The 16,919-nt window shown below is 45.3% G+C and overlaps 1 protein-coding gene across 1 annotated transcript in view; it reads left to right on the top strand.

The window, feature by feature from the left end:
* Nucleotides 1-4,300: 4,300 nt before the first annotated feature.
* Nucleotides 4,301-16,919, top strand: part of doc2b (double C2-like domains, beta) — a gene marked incomplete at both ends in the record, with an annotated part of 136,448 nt that continues 123,829 nt past the window's right edge. Inside the window, one exon of the mRNA XM_084564241.1 lies at nt 4,301-4,649. Coding sequence (XP_084420367.1) covers nt 4,301-4,649 — 349 coding nt within the window. The remainder of the gene's footprint in view (nt 4,650-16,919) is intronic.

Raw genomic sequence — 16,919 nt, 5'->3', positions numbered from 1 at the left:
CCAATTCATCTGTCTGTCCATCCAAAGTGGGAAAGGATGGGGGCCCACAAAACCAAATCCATTTTTACAGGACGTTTTGCAGTTATCTTTTCCATTAAATAAACATTCTTTAGTCTCTCTCGCCATTGCTGAAGGGTGGGAGGTAGAGGCTTGAGCCAGGACAGGGTTATCATTTTCCTTGCCACAAGTAGGAGAATCTGTAGTTGGACTTTCCTCCTCCCTATGTCTTCCCCTGGAGTCAAACCCAGTATAAAATGTAATGGGTTCAGTGTGTTTTGAATTTCTGCTTGGATCTCTTGCCAAAATGGAATCAATATCGGGCAATCCCAAAAGATGTGAGTGTGGTCCCCGATCTGTTTACATTTCCTCCAGCATAAATATAACTTTTGTCAAATGTTGATGGTTTTCTTGAAGTATCTCATTTGTAATTTCCAGTTGAATTCCACAAATATACCATTTTGCAAGAACCTGTACATATATTTACCAGGAAGACTTTACCAGTTCGACTTTGTAGACATGCCGTTGCTGGAACATTTGATCGTATAAAGAAATCTGTGACTAGCTAATATTTCGGAAACTTAACGATCAGCTTGCAGCCTGATGTTTTACATACTTTTTTTCTCCTTGACAAATTTGTCAAGTCCAAAATACCAATTTTGAAGTTGTCGTTCAAGATGGTGGCGCCTGTTGTCTGCATATCTTGGTGTGTGTGCAGCTCCTAGCCACCTGTTCAGTTCAAAATCAAATGACATTACATCACTGTGAAGATTCAAGTGATCCTCTGTGAATGTCCACACTTGAACACTTGTGACAGCCAGCACTGTTGGATAATAGTAAAATATATTTTATATTTAATTCTATTTCCTTGCATCGAGATTAAACCGGCTGCTCAGGGGGCGCTGGGGAAACAAGTTGTGACATATCTAAGTGGATAAGATGAATTTATTGTTTCTTCATTTTACATACAGCAGCTTTTTATATTAGCCTTCATTCGGAGCCGTGTTCCTGGCAGCGCGATGAATGTAAATCCAATATTCACTCTTTTGTTTTTAGCAGCTCCTGAGTTAACAGTTAGGCTCTGCTGCATTCACCAGCTGGCCTCTAGATGGATCGACGACTGCTTTAGGGTCGAGCACTGTAAAACATTTATGAGAAAAGAAGCCGTGCCCGGACGCTGCCCCTTCACTAGAAACTGACACCTCCTTTCCAAAGGCAGTTGAGTAACTTGCTTTTTTCCTACAAAATACGATCATAAAACTTGAAAATGAAGACATCAACATGTCGGCCACAGAAGAGTAATTTCATTTAAGTTGGTTTCGGAAGCGTCACAGTGTCGACGGTCTTCGCAGGCGGCTGGTTCTCTGGGAATTTTTCGGTTACCTGGTGCCCCCCTCGTGTTTACTGTGGCCTCGTCTAACTGCCTTTTGGAGATAATTGCCTCTGAGTGGCTGGGGATCGAGGGAGAGGGCTACTTTAAATACCCCAGAGTCCCTCGCTGCTATATCTCTCAATGCATTATTCACAAACAATCACAGCTTTCCAGTTTGACTCCAGAGCCTCCGTTCAAACGTACACACAAGACTTTCATCTCCAAACCTAGAATGAAATCTTAGAAACATGCGCAAAGGATCTTTCTGTTGTTTGATACTGAACTTTTATTGCACTGGATTTAATTTTATTTCATTTTTTGAATTGTGAAAATTTGTCAGAATTGTCGTCGGGAAATCCTCACTGCGTTTCACGCGGGGACACCTTTCAGTCGAGGAGGACGTAGTGGAGGCCACCTGTTCAGATGGCACAGGAAGAGAGAGATCTAAAGTAAAAACAGTAAAATCTCATCCATGGCGGTGATTTTATACATCCTTTGCTGCTTCCCGACACACAGACGATGCACTCTGCCGGCTTGTAGAATGGATAATGAATAGAAAACAGCTGAAAGGATCTTGTGGAGCAAATAAAACCTCATATTAACCGGGAACTGTCTTTGAATTTGCTGCCGATAAAGTGTTTCTTATTCTAGGAAATGCCAGTATGACAGAAATCTAGCAGTCTCTTGCAGAGGAAACCATAATGCAAACCGTTATAGTCTTCCCTGTTATCAAAGACTAGTTGACACACAGCTCTGCAAGATATCTTCAGAAAGTAAGACCTCCTGCCTGGAGTCTATACCTCAGAAACTTAAAAAAAGGGACAAGACTTTTTATCTTTAACCTTTTACCTTTAAAGGCAAGGATGCACATTTACTAAACGGAGAAGAAAACAACATCTGTAGGTTACAGACCATAGACTGTATATAAATATGGACGACACGTCACCACTTCCTTGCATTGGCCGCCACCTTGCGACTTTGGAGCCAGAGTCTGATCAGTACAGTCTTTTAACACTTTAACATTTTTCTGCTGGGAAACTTCTGGACCTGGCATTCATTGGTGTGGATGTTACTTAGACATGTAGCACCCACCTAGACCAGACCCGGCACCCCCACCCCATAGCAATGACACTCCTTGATGGCAGCAGCCATGCCCAGCAGGATGCAGCCTGACACAGACACACACACAAAAACACTTTAGGAACAACTAAAAAAAAAAAACATGAAGAACAGCACAAGGTGTTGACCTGGCCTCCAAATTCACTAGATCCCAAACTGATCAAGTATCTGTGGGATGATCCACAGAGGCCCCTCCCCTTAAAGGCCCCACCACTAACAACATTCTGTTGCCAGACCGTCAGAACTGATTTGGAGGCACAAGGGAGACCTACACACTATCAGGACATATATTAAGCTATAATTAGTTGCCAACACAAGAGGGTGCTACATCCTCTGTTCAGACACATTTTCTCTGTTTGTGAATGGGTGAAGACACAGCCGCTGCAGAGGTTAGAGGTTCTTGGTTAAATCTGCAGGGAGAGCTTCTCCTGAGCGACGGTCGCCAACACGCTTCGAGGAGGCCGGGTTAAACGTTGCGCTTTTGTGGTGCATTCTGCTCTTTCTATGCAGCCCTGTAAGACCGTCAATCAGCCAATTCAGGGACTCGTCTGGGCTTAGCAGGAGGACAGGTGTAATTTCACAAAACGATCTCACCTTTCCCGGGCCTCGTCGCTGCACGACGCGACGTCGACTGGATCCGCTGAACCGGAGAAAGTGCGCAGGTTTACGCCGCCACCCGACAAAATTGCGACAGATGGTGAGCAATTAAGAAACGTGTGATAACATCAGGGTGCGTAATTGGTACAGTGGGAAGTGGAAACGGGTTTGAGCGTTTAGACGGGCAAGTGTGCATGAATCAAAGACTGGATTGAGGTGTGTGTGTGTAACTGGCGTACAAAGGGAGTGAAAGAATTAAAATGAGGGAGTGGTGGCGAGCAGGGGTGGAATTAGCTGGGATATTTTATTCTTTGGCCTCTTATTTACCCACTGTTGTTTGACTCACAACAACACACACACATTTATATTTTCTTCTTTGACATTTTCGGAGAATTAACCTGAAACCAATTCTTTCGTTCGCACGCCTGTCGGAGCGAAAGAGCGCGTGCAACTCATCTCAGGGCGAAAACATCCTGGACGTAAAATCACAAAGCATCAATTCATGGCTCATTGTCCAGGTTATCATTGCGCCAGAGGTACACAAACACACCCACACACTCAAGGACACACACACACACACACACACACAGAGAGTGGAGAGTCTGGCATGGCTCGGCATCTTCCCTCCCACTGACAGATGGATGGGGTTAATATCATAATTAAGCACCTCGGCCGACGGTTCCTGTTTACCGCTCAGTTGCTAGGCAGTGACATCAGCTGATCCCTCCCTCCTTCCTCTCTAATCCCTTCCCTCACACTCCCTCACACACACACACACACACACCACTCTCTCTGCTCTCTCTCTCCCTCTCTCTCTCTCTCTTAGATAGGCAGCGCAGACGTGGGCAGAGTGTGGGGGTATAGGAAGAGGAGAGAGCGGGAGAGTAGGTAGTAGTGTGTGTGAGGCTGTCAGACAGCATGGTCTGGGTCTGAGGACAGCACCGGTAGACGAAGCAGGAGCAGCAGCAGCAGCAGCCTCCACAACTCCATGTAGACCATCGTGGTGACATCCACAGATCACCTGGACCCGTGCGCCCGTCAGCACCCACCCAGGACAACACCTTTTTTTCCCCAGAGAAGCAAAAAGAGGAGGAGGAGGAGGAGGTGGAGGTGGAGGAGAAGGGGGGTCTGGGTCTGTTTGTATTCTTTTTTTTTTTTTTCTTTTCTCAGTTTTTGTTTGGTTTTGGGGAGTAGGCTCCGGGCTGGACCGCATGCATGACACAACGCAAAGGCGAGAAACCCACCATCAGCATCCAGGAGCACATGGCCATTGACGTGTGCCCCGGCCCCATCCAGCCCATCAAGCAGATCTCCGACTACTTCCCCCGTTACCCGCGGGGTCTCCCCCCCGCTGCGCCCCACCAGGCGGCGGGCCACGTTGGGCCCCTGCGCTCTGCCCTCTCCGCCCCCTCGGCCGCTGCCTCCGCGACCGCCGCCGCTGCTGAAAGTGACCGCCCGAATGAGGATAACCCGGACCGGGCTTGCGCCGGAGCCTCCGCCCCCCTGCAGGCCGTCAAGAGGGACGAGGAGCCAGATGTGGAGGGCTACGACTCGGATGACTCCAGTGAGTGATGATTTCCAACCCTCCATCCCACTGTTTACCGTCCAACATGTCTCTTTCAGTTCCCCCCTCTCCCTCCCTCTCATTACGGCATCTCCGTCTTTGCCACCGGTTGCCAGGCATCCCTCCAGCCTTTTGGCTTTGTGGCTTTATCTGTCACCTTTTCCTTCCCTCGTCTCCCCTGTCCATCTCTTTCTGTCTCCAGCCGCCTGGCGTATGTGCGTGCATGTTGTGCGTCTCCGTGCTGCAGATAACTCTTTTCCTCTCAGTCGACACACAGCCAACTGTTGCTGCTGCAAAGAACACAGCTCCCCCCTTCCTCCTCCTCCTCCTCCTATTCTTTCTCTTCTTCCCCAGCTTTCCTCGTTGTCTACGGGGGGCTTTCTCTCTATACTGTCGATCAGTCTCACCGGGCTGAATGATTCATGGCTTCTTGGTGAAGCCTCAAATTAGTCGCAGTTTTGCGCTCAGTGGAGTCTGACCGCATCTGTAAGCTCATCTTCATCCTGTGCTGACTGGTGGCGAGGCGGGCAAGTTCCAGTTGTGTGACCATATTGTCTGTCTGTCTGTTTTTTGTGTTGGTGCACAAAGATGTGTGTGTGTGTTTTCATATCTGTCTCCATCACCGAGGGGAGGCTCCTCTGAGGAAGCTTTTGTTGAATGTCATTTCTTTAATCTAGCAGGTTTGAGTGGCTGAATAATAATGGGAATTAATAACGTGCGGCGAGCTGCTGCGAGACGGAGACGTGGAGCAAGATTCCTACATCCTGCAAAACCATTTTGGCTCCAGGCAAACATCTTGACAAAAAGATAATACGACAGTCTGCGTTACTGAGTAATTGAACTGCCAAAATAAAAGCTGTTGCTACCTGCTTTTTTATTTATTTATTTTTTTCCCGAACACTGGAATCTGTCTGCGAAACAGCGAAGGCTCTGCTCAGCTCTGCTCCCTCTGATAACATGTTGCTCTCACGAAAAGAGGGCAAACAACGCTCCCCGGCATGTTTGTATCGAACTCTAGCTAGTGTTTGCTGGAGGTTTGAGATGAGTGTCCTCTGCACAAGAGACTTGTGATTGCAGGTTAATGTGTGACATCAGTGCAGCTTCTGTGAGAGTTAATCCGTGCCACAGCGGCATGCTGGTTGGTTGGGTGGGGTGGTGGGGGGGGGTTTAGGCCGGCTCTAATCCAGAACTGGACAGAAGGAGGAATGGGAATAGAGGTGGGGGTTGGGGGGTGATGGAGAGAAGAGGAGGCAGGTCAGGCCTGGCAGATGTTGCTCCATGACCTTCGCCAAGCAACAGGGATTTCACTCTGCAGGGGAAAAAAAGAGAGAGACATAATCTGAGAGAGCAGCCCTCTGTTAGAGAGAGAGAGAAATGAGTTTTGTGCTCAGATCCGACTTTCTGATAGGGGTTTCAGTCTTTTGTTTGCAGCTGTTGCAAGGCAGAGATTAGAAATGTTCTCGTTTTTTGTGTTTGACGCCGTCGAGGGCGTGGCTAATAGTGCTCTAACAAACACAAACAGCAGCTATGTGTGTAGCTTTTCAACCATTCATTCATTCATCTGCTGTAACTGTCCGTGTCCTGTGAAGGGTCACGTGGGGGGGGGGGGCTTTCCCAGCTGTCGTTGGGCGAGAGGCGGGGTATACCTTGGACAGGTCTCCAGTCCATCACAGGGCTAACACAGAGAGACGAGCAGGTCTTTGGACGGTGGGAGGAAGCTGGAGAACCTGGAGAGAACCCACACAGACACAGGGAGAACATGCAAACTCCACACAGATTAGAACCCAGAACCTTCCGGCTGTGAGGCACCTTTCAACCAGTTTATTTCAAATTACTACACAGAGTTTATGCATTAGTCCATTCTGGGTGTGTGACTCCAGAAGTAACGCCATCGTGTACCTTCTACGTGACCATGACCGTTTGCTATAACCTTCCTCGTCCATTAAGACAGCAGAGGGCCGTCTACTTAGCACTGACTCCTATTAGTGGCCGAATACCACATTCTGAAGTGGCTGTGATTGGGGAGTAGTAAAACAAAGTGTTTGCCAAGTCCGCTAAAAGCACTCGAAAACACCTTTCTGACGGCGCAATCCAGAATTCGCCAATGAGGCAAATCGTGCCCACTTTACTCAGCGATCGGTTGGATGTGCGGAGGTGTAAAAGTAGGCAGGTTTCTCTTCTCCTTCAAAAGGTCTTTTTCTTTTTCTTTTTTTTTTTTTAACACTTTTGGTATTCAAGTGCAACACTGTGAATGCGTTTGGGACTGTGGGAAATTGTGCACCATTATCTCCAATTGTTTCCAATTCCTCAGCTCCAGAGACATTAAGGAAGCAGCAGGATAAACTGTCCAATGATTTAGATCAAGGCATACTAATGTCTTAAAGTTGAAAAGACTTTTAAAACATCTGGATAGTTCGCATCTCTAATGCTTCTTGGCTGCAGAGATTCTTAGCTACACTATATTGCCAAAAGTATGTGTACCAATCACTTCCATGGCCATTGGTGTATAAAATCAAGCACCTAGACATTCAGACTGCTTCTACAAACATTTGTGAAAGAATGGGTCGCTCTCAGGAGCTCAGTGAATTCCAGCGTGGTACTGTGATAGGATGAGACCTGTGCAACAAGTCCAGTCGTGAAATATTCCACAGTCAACTGTCAGTGGTATTATAACAAAGCATCAGGCCACGTAAAATGACAGAGCGGGGTCAGTGGATGCTGAGGAGGTAACCAACTTTCTGCAGAGTCAATCTCTACAGACCTCCAAACTTCATGTGGGCTTCAGATTAGCTCAAGAATAGTAGAGAGCTTCATGGAATTGGTTTCCATGGCCGAGCAGCTGCATCCAAGCCATACATCACCAAGTGAAATGCAAAGCGTCAGATGCAGTGGTGTAAAGCCACTGGACTCTAGAGCAGTGGAGACGTGTTCTCTGGAGTGATGAATCACGCTTCTCCATCTGGTAATCTGATGGATGAATCTGGGTTTGGTGGTTGCCAGGAGAACGGTACTTGTCTGACTGCACTGTGGCCTGCACGGAGTCCTGACCTCAACCCGACAGAACACCTTTGGGATGAATTAGAGCGAAGGCCTCACAAATGTGCTTCTGGAATAATGGTCGAAAATTCCCATAAACACACTCCTAAACCTTGTGTGTCTAACGCCTCTTCTTCCCAGAAGAGTTAAAGCTGTTCTAGCTGCAAAGTGTGGGCCGACATCATATTAAACCCTATGGATTAAGAATGGGATGTCACTTTAGTCCATATGCGTGTGAAGGCAGATGAGCCAGTACTTTTGGCAATATAGTGTATTTCATCGACGTTGGACAGACTGGATAGCCATGTATGGATCCGATGAGGCGGTTGCGGCGTGCGTCTTCTCGTAAATTCATTAAAGACGATTTGGTGTGCAGCTCCAAGACGTGTCAGCTGAGAATCAGCCATGCTGCGGGTTTAGTTTATGCAAACCTCAAACCACAGCTCCTCTCCATCCTCCCTGCTAATAAGGCAATTAGACAGAAACATCTGCCGGAGCATCGTCTTAATGATTTTGCAATCACCTGAAGAGTCACCAGTGATGCAGGATAATTGCAATGTCAACTCCGGTTCCAAAAAAAAAAAGGCCAAACAATCAAGAAATATAAAATGTATAAACTATATTGGAGGGTTTATCCATAATATGAATCATCAGTGTGCTTGTCGCCAGCCTCAAGTACTCTCTGATGAAGGTAGGGACTGAAATATATATAATTAAAAAATGAATAACAAGAGGCTGTTTGGGTCTGATGCAACGTCCCAAATACTCCCGAGCTGCTGCTGCCGCTGCCATGGGAGTTAGAAAAGAAAAAACATAGCACTACTGCAGCACCGAAACTCAAACAGGTGATGAATCGGTGCATATAAACACACATGGAGGGACGTGACTTCATACTGGGACACTCCCAGCACAGCTGCAATGCAGATTTTTATTGGAAATCACCCAAACATGAACAATAATCATCAGGGTTCGGTGCCAGTCCGGTCATTTAGCGCCGAAGCAGCGTCGCAACCAGAAGTTTTTGTTTTTGATTATGGAGGGGATAAAAATGTGTTTCTTCTCAAGCAACAAAGGCCACAGTAATTACTCTCCGTGCACTTGTGCAGGAAAAAAAATGAAAACAGAAAGAGGAGAAATCAGAAAGATTTCAGTGGCTATTCAGTTTCTGACGTCAAGACCTTGTGAAGCAAACAAAGAGGAAGGGAACGCTAATAAAAGAGAAGTGAAAGCCTCAACGCCGCTTACGATAAGTTGCAGCGTTGAAAGACTCGCCGAAGGACGGGATGAAACCGGGGCTGTTTGACGCTTTGGCGCTGTGTGAAAGCAGGGAACATCATATCAGTCTGGCAGACGTAACAGCTTCTTACGGATGGCAACGAGTTCAGAAGAATAAAAATAATAACATCTATAAACACGCTTTCTTCTGATTGATCAGATGCGACTGTGCGTGTTGCCATCTTTCCGTTTTGTCACAGGCTGATCTGATAGTTCTCGGACTCACATTACATTTGAGTCACACGCTGAGGTAATGTCATTTTCCCCCTCCCGGCGGAGAGTCAACCGCTTGTGATCTGAATGTAAACACTTCTTCCGTTTGTCTTGTCAAAAAAGTTCGAGACTTTCACAATGTTGCAGGAGCACAAGGAGGTAACTATCTCCTTCCTGTTTGTGATTTAAAAGAGCCGACGCTGCCCTAAATTGGCTCCTCACGATCCCGAGGGACTTGATCCAGTAACTGCGTGCTTCCTCTGGAGGGGGTGAGTTGGGGGGAGGGCGGAGCGGCGTGGCGGCGTTCTCCCTCATGAACCAAATCACACGGGGACATCTCAATCCTCGCCAACAACCTGCTGGCTAATCTGCATAACGGCAACATTTTCTGATTCACTGTGACTCAACCTTGATTTTAATTGAAACGGAAAAGTGCATCACCCACCAAGTGTCCCGGCTCCCCTGCTAAGCGGGAGTAATCAACGCCATTTGGACATCCGGATCACTGCCACATTAATTAATGATTGTTTGTAGTGGGTGTAGAGGGCCTTGTCCCTGCCGCCGCCTGGAAAAATAGCCGGAGTGACCCACATGACAGAGCGGGCTCTTGTGTTTTTGAGAGATAAGCCTCAGAGCCATATGTGTTGACAGGACTGGAGGATGGTGGTGGAGGAGGAGGTGGAGGTGGAGGTGGTGGTGGGGGAGTCAGTAATGTACTGCAGGCACACACAGGTCTCCCCTGAGATGTCTCACTCTGGCAGATCTACTGTCTCCTCAGCTCCAGAGTTGAGCTGCTGTGTTTGCTCGTACGTCGGAGCAGGGGAGAAGTTTCTAAAATGACGATCAGTCGGAAAACAAGCGTAATCAACAGCTAGGTTTACTTGAACGGAGGAAGCGCCGCACTGATTTCTTCTTTTGTAGATTTCTCCATCGTCAGCAGCAGAAGCTTCCTTGATTGTTTTCCTCCTAAACATTTTGTTTAGTGTCTTGTAGTGTTTTGTTCATTTTGATAACGTGTTGAAGGGCGGACGGTGCAGGAGTTAGAAAGCAACATACAATTTAAATGCCGTTTTCAACCTTAAACTGGCTAAGCCAATAAATTTGAAAGTACGTGTCTTTAGCTTAGAAGTTAGAGTGATGTTGTCATTTAACCATGAGTGAGGAGAACAAGAAAGTATTTCTAAATTATCTCAAGTGTTCCTACAGTATGTTTAATTGTTCCGGGGTCGCCTGATCATTTGATTGGTTGCTCTATTTGCAGTGTCGCTGTCTAGGATTCTATCGATGTGTGTTTGTCAAATGTTGTTGAGTCGAATGAGGGTCAGACCGTGGCGGGGCCGCACCGATTCAAACCACTGGATCGGTATTCTGCACTAATACTGATCTTCAGTGGCATCAGCCAGATGTGGCGCATCCGCGTGAGCTCGGCTTTTACCACCACAGCAATACTACCTCATATTTCCTCACAAAAACGAGTTTTACTGCAGAGAGGTATTTAGTTTTTATATCAGAAAGAAAGAAATAAGACTGATGTATCCATAGTTGACTGGTAAAGCAATTCAAACCTTAAATTTAAAGATACTGTGCAGAATGTTTAACTCCCCCTTCTGGCAGTAAGAGTAATTGCACAAATTCTGTGCTCTCCAACAAGACCAAGCCACATCAGTTGTGATCCATGTTTGTCCTCTTGCTTTTTTTAATGCAGTCCTTCTTCTGAATGCCAACCTTTCTCAGAAACATCCTTGGTTTGATTTCATTCCTAGTGAGCGGCAGAGATGGTGAATTCATAGAACTTTGGTTACATTCATAACTCCCGTTCCTCCAGGACAGCTAACCCACAGTAACTGGGAATGCTATCAAAGTACCTAATCCCATCCACTAACATGAAGGGGGTGTGGCTTCACATGCTTTGGCTTCAGTAGTTGTCATGGCGTCCACTTTCTTTTACAGTCTATGCATAAAACGCATGGCCGCCCAACAACCGATTTTAAAACTGCAAGATGCATGGAAATTTGTGCCTGTGTCTGCGTAGGTTTTTCTCTATGGGGGCTCCACACCAACAACAAATTTGTTAGGTTAGCCTCTTGCCCAATGATAGCTGGGATAGGCTCCAGCTCCCCGGTGACCCTCTATGCGATAATGGACAGACGATTAGCTCAATCAGCATCGAGCGTTCTCCTTTGGCAGGGGCTTGCACCGTAGCTTTTAATTTATCTATGTATGAAAAAAAGCTTGACGTCCCAAATGTGCTGGCATCTACCGGTTGCTTGCTCTGCTACACCCCGTGCACCAGAGTACATCATTACATCAAAACGAAGTCAAGAGTGTAGCAGGACTTCCGACCGCAGGTTAATGCTGCAGTGCTTTCCCCTCACACAGGATTTAAAGAAACTTTGCTTTTTAAAAGTTCAGCAGTACTCCGGGGCTCTGCCTTGTAGTTAATTAAAAGAAACTCAAAACTGATTCTAAAACAAACAGGGAGACGAAAACTGAGGTAATTTAAGCCGACGGACTCTTCTCAGTGAACAGTTGAAGACACGTGTGCACGAAACCCTGATAATATCAAGGTTGTCAGGAGTGAGAGAAAAGTAATGAATATTTCCCAATGCACCTTCCCAATTTACATTCAGAAAATTGTCTTTTCTGCGGATTATAAAACTAAGTCGGGAATAGACAGCCAGACAATCAACGTGTCAGTGGCACATTAGTGCCTCCGATATTGCGCGGCACCATTTGGCACACTGCAGAGTGAGGAAAAACCGCCAGCATTTTCCAAACACACAGTCCCTTTAGGTGAGCAACAGCTCCCCGAAGGAGCTGCTACTTAGCGAGGAGTTTAGCGGTAATGTGTAAATGCTTTCGGTATCCAGCCTGTGGGATAATCTCCTAAAAACACTGTGTACTCCTTTAAGGGCAGAGGAGAAGGAAGCGCCGAGCCATCTGTTGTCTCTCGCAGACCAAAAAGCCATTTCCAGACCTTTTGAAAAACAGAGGCCTGCATCAATCCACTTGAAAACATCCCCTGAGCCTCATAATGCTCGGTTCAATGTAAAGAGTGAATTCAGCACCGCCATGCCCGGCCCAGTAGAATCCTATTAAGAGTCTATCTGCAAGCTGTCATGCAGTAGTAATGACTCACTGTAGTGTCCCATGTTTTCCTGTGACTAAATCAGCACTAACAAAGCAGGCCAGATTGTCAGCCTGGTCACATTATGGGTTATTATTGCTGGCGCTGTCTCTCAACATGAACCGCTGAGTGTTTCAAGTTAGCAGCAGTTCTGCTTCATCAGATCCAAACTCCTGCCTCTGCCCTCCCTTCATCCCACTAAGCACATTATGTAATGATAATTCCAGCTATTACACAGATCCATTTGGCGTCTGGCGCTGTCATCGGCGGAGAGAAATGTTGTTCGGCTTTAGTTTGTCGCACTTTGCATGCACACGTCCAGGGAGTGTGTTTAAATATTGCCGGGCTTTTAGAAGCTCTGGATCTCTTAAATGAAAATGAAATATAAATAATAATAATAAAAAAATCCACCTGTTTGCGAACCACAAAGCGAACGAGAAGAGCTTCATCCTCCATTACTGAGCAGCCAAAGACTCACTCCATTTGCCTAAATTAAATCCCGGTGTCTCATCACTTCTCTGCCCACACAAGGCGATGAATCAAAACTTAACTAACTTAACCACAACTGCATTGAGTGGGCACTCTGTCCACAGAGAGCTCCGTTCACCGTTATTAGATTTTTAGCCTTTCGTCTCTTCAGCATCCTTTTGGTCCGAAGCATGAGAGTGCTGTTTGCAGTTTAATGAGGCCACGTTAGGAATATCTGAGTATGAAAGTTCAAAGCTTTCAAGCTGTTACTCCCCGACTGCCATTTGTAATTACGGGTAAAGTTGCATAGTGCACATGGCGATCACATTCACATGTACAGTAGTGTAATTAAAAAGCGCTCTTGATCCGACCACAGTACAAATGTGGATCGATATCTCTTCGATTTTTCTTTTTTCATTTCACCTGTTCGGTGCTGGCAGGAGGAAGGTTGGCTGAAGAAGGATTGCTGGTTGCTGTGAGATTCGTAAACCTCTTTTGAAGTTCGCAACAAGTAAAACATAAACATTATACTTTTTCTGTAATTGGTGGAGACCCAGTCAGTGCAAAAGGGAGGATGTAAATATTAAATATTGCTCCATGTCTGCTTAGTGACCCATTAGTACATAGACTGTATATAAATATGGACAAAGCATCCCCACTTCCTTGCATCAGCCAAACTGGTACTATTTTCCCAGGGATACGGGCGGCGCCGTGTTGCGAGTTTCGAACCGGAGTCTGATCAGTATGGTCCAAAAGTGGAGCCACGTTATCGATGCCCCGCCCACACTTCCTCCAGACTCACTCGGGTTTTGTTTAATTAATACTACGCCCTGCTATGCTCTACTTCCAGTAGTTACAAAGAATTGTTGAATTATACACAGTACTTGTGTAAAATGTGAGAAACCATCCTTGAAAAAAAAAATATTTGGCATGTATTTTAGTGTTTTAGTTTGGCTCAAGTCCCGCCCACTAACATGGAGGAGGTGGAGCTTATGACCTATACTGCTTTCAGCCACCAGGGGGAGCTCTACTTGCTTTGGGTTCACTTTTGAAGAGCAGTTCAGCCATCCATCTTTACAGTCTATGGTCAAAAATGATAACTTTATAAGTCAGTGTCGGATTTCTTTTTGTTATTTCATCCTCTAGTGGCCAAATCTGATCAGTGCAGGTTTAAAACACAAATATAAACGTCGCCATCACCCAGTGGCCATTAGAGGAACTGCAGTGCGTAGAAACAACGTTAATGCTTCACGTCTACAGCTAGTTATAGTCCATAATGCTTGGATAATGTTCAAATGATGTCGGTGTAGCTGTGAAGGTCCAGTTTGTAATATAAAACGACGCACATATTGGACATATTGCTCGGCTTAAACACCCAGTTTGGTGTAAACGGCACAACACACGCTGTATCCGTTTTGTGTTTTTGGAATATACATTCTTACTGTAATCATTAACATATAGGTCCCATCTCCCCCTCCACTTGATTCAGCCATGAAACTTTAGTTAATAGCTCGAAATTAGTGATTCCTCACACTCTCCCTGTGTTCTCTGATTATATAACTGTCCTAAAGAAGCCCTCGTGTAGCTGGAAGATTTGTTTTCCTCTCCAGGGATCCCATTTAAGAGCTGCGTGTTTGCAGATAATTGGTAGCCTGATCTTAGGATCATTTTAATGGTTGCTCCAACACCTGACCTCCAGTAAATAAGTTGTGTACTCCTTGTACTACACACATTTCTGCAGTGTTTGTGGTCTTGCTCTGCTAAATCAGAGCCAGACACTTGTTACACTCTTGGCCAGAGATGCTTCCCTACTTTCCTCCTGAGTTCCTCTTCTTACTCCCTGAGAAGATGCTGAGCTCGTGTCCTTTCAGACCTTCTGCATCCCACCTCAGCTGGATCAATAATGGATCTCTGCCCTGCCTCTTTGGACTCTTTAAAGCCACGTCTTAGTATCTCACCATCAGTCTCGTAGGAGGGAAACTCAATGAGTTGTACAGTACAGGCCACAGTGTCTGGCCTCAGAGAGGGCTGAAAATACTTGAAGTGCTCACCTGGACTAATACCAGCCAGACAGGAGGATTTCCTTCTGTAGGTGTATTGTGCGATTGCTTTCTCGTCTGCTAAAGTGGATTCGATATCCTTGGGGTGCGGGATGTCTGTCTTGCCAGATGGTCTCTAGACAACTGTAGGCTTAAAGATTACGTATGTAATCTCTTATCGCACTGTACTAAAGTTACAGAGGAATGACACTGTCATGGTAATGCATTTTAATCCCGAATGGGATCAAGAAGTGGGTCAGCGAAGTTGTAGAAAAGGTCATAAGATCATTAAATGAAGACGGGTTTAACCATTATGGAGCAGGCATGTGTTCAGGAAACGTCAAGGACATCAACCTACTGGAAAACCTCATCTTTTTGATGCTGTGTCTCAAACTGAAGAAGTTTTAAGTTTGCATGTGGAACCTGCAGTTTATATTTCAAATTAGATATTTTTGTTGTTGTTGAAAAGATGATAAAAAACTTTACAGAATTTCCGAATATAAGAGTTTTATTGTAGCAAAGGAGAACTGGACTATAAAACACATGCCATGCACTAAATTGAGATTTTGGCCTCAGTGGGGTCTATGAATCATCCAAAAATGGAAAGGTTCACCAGTAATAAATGTGGTCATTAAATTTCAGGTCAGATCATTATTATTATTCTTTATCTCCACCATACAAGAACAAATCTTGGACCTATAGAGGCATTCAAGAAAGGTCTGAGAGGGTCAGAAGAAAGATGATCTGCATTAATTCCACAGCTTATTCTCTAGCAATTAGTTATCAAGACACCTCGGTCACGTGGGAGGCCTCAGCTGTTAGTGGTGCAGAAGACGACACAGTATTCTCCTTTGAAGACCTTTGAATGAAGTTAAAGAAGCTTTTCTGAGTGATGGTTTTGGAGATGGGAGGTTGGGTGAGGACAAAAGATGCGGTGACTCTCCTGAGCGTCCGTTTTCAATTAACCGAGGAAACAGTTTGAAAGATGAGCTGAAACTAATACCACAGAATTACAAATCAAGCGCTTTCACAGCATTGCGTGGTGTTTCATTGTCATGTGGAGGTTTAAGAGCATATTTAGCATGCAAGCTGAGTCTCAGAAAAAAAAAAAAAAAAGAAAGAAATCATCTTGCATAAAGATCCACGACCCGTCTGCCTCTGGCAACCCCACCAAGCAGCAGTGCTCTACTTTTATCTGGGTGGTGTTACTCAACAGACTGTAAACCTCCTCTTGATGGTGAGCGGGGAAATGAATGAGGAGTTGGAGCTTCACCTCACATCACCCCCAAAAGTTGATGGACCTTTTTTTTTTTTTTTTAATGAATTTACATCAAGAACCTGCTGAAACACCATTAAGATAGACATTTTCTTTTGATTTGCTGGCTAGTTTCAAGTGAATGTGAAGTAGCTTAAGCAAAACTCTTTTAGGATAAATATGTTTAAGGGATATTTCACCCCAGAATCAAATGTTTTTCTTCTGGCCTCTTGCAGATGGTTTTAATGGATAGTTTTGGAGATATCAGCCGTATAAATGGATGTTAAATAAAAATGACACCCAGGGATTTTCTAGAATAACCAGGTCACAGTTTCTGGAGAGAGACATTCCTGTTTAGTTTTTCCAAATGTATTTTTTTTGGCTAAAGTGCCATCTTGGGCCAATATATTTAAAAGAAATAACCCTCCGTACCAGCAGGTGGCAGTAGCCTGTATATGTCATTAAAAATAAGAAACCAGATGAGCTACAAGTAGCTGTGAGGCAAGGAAGCGCTACGGACCGTCGTACAGAGCTGGCCTCTCCTGAATCCTGCAATCAGTTGGTTTGCAGTTTATACACTGTGATGATCATGTGAAAATATTTGGAATTTACTTTAATGTTCACATGAAACAAAGATTCAACTTTCTGTATGTCTTTTGAACGTCGCCATTTTTGTTGCCGCTACTGGTTTCTCTAAGCTGAACAGGCAAGGCTCTTTTAAGGTATTGCAGGACAAAGACGCTGTGTCTTTTTTTGCCAGTTGGGTTCATTTTTGTTTCCACTTCCTGCTTCATTTTCAACAATGGCGACTGAAAGTTTCGCTGAAATTTAGCCTAAGACGAGTCGTACAAATGTTT

The sequence above is a fragment of the Chelon labrosus genome (assembly GCF_963514085.1).
Source record: "Chelon labrosus genome assembly, chromosome: 17".
Lineage (NCBI taxonomy): Eukaryota > Metazoa > Chordata > Actinopteri > Mugiliformes > Mugilidae > Chelon > Chelon labrosus.
This window is presented reverse-complemented; position numbering and strand designations above follow the sequence as displayed.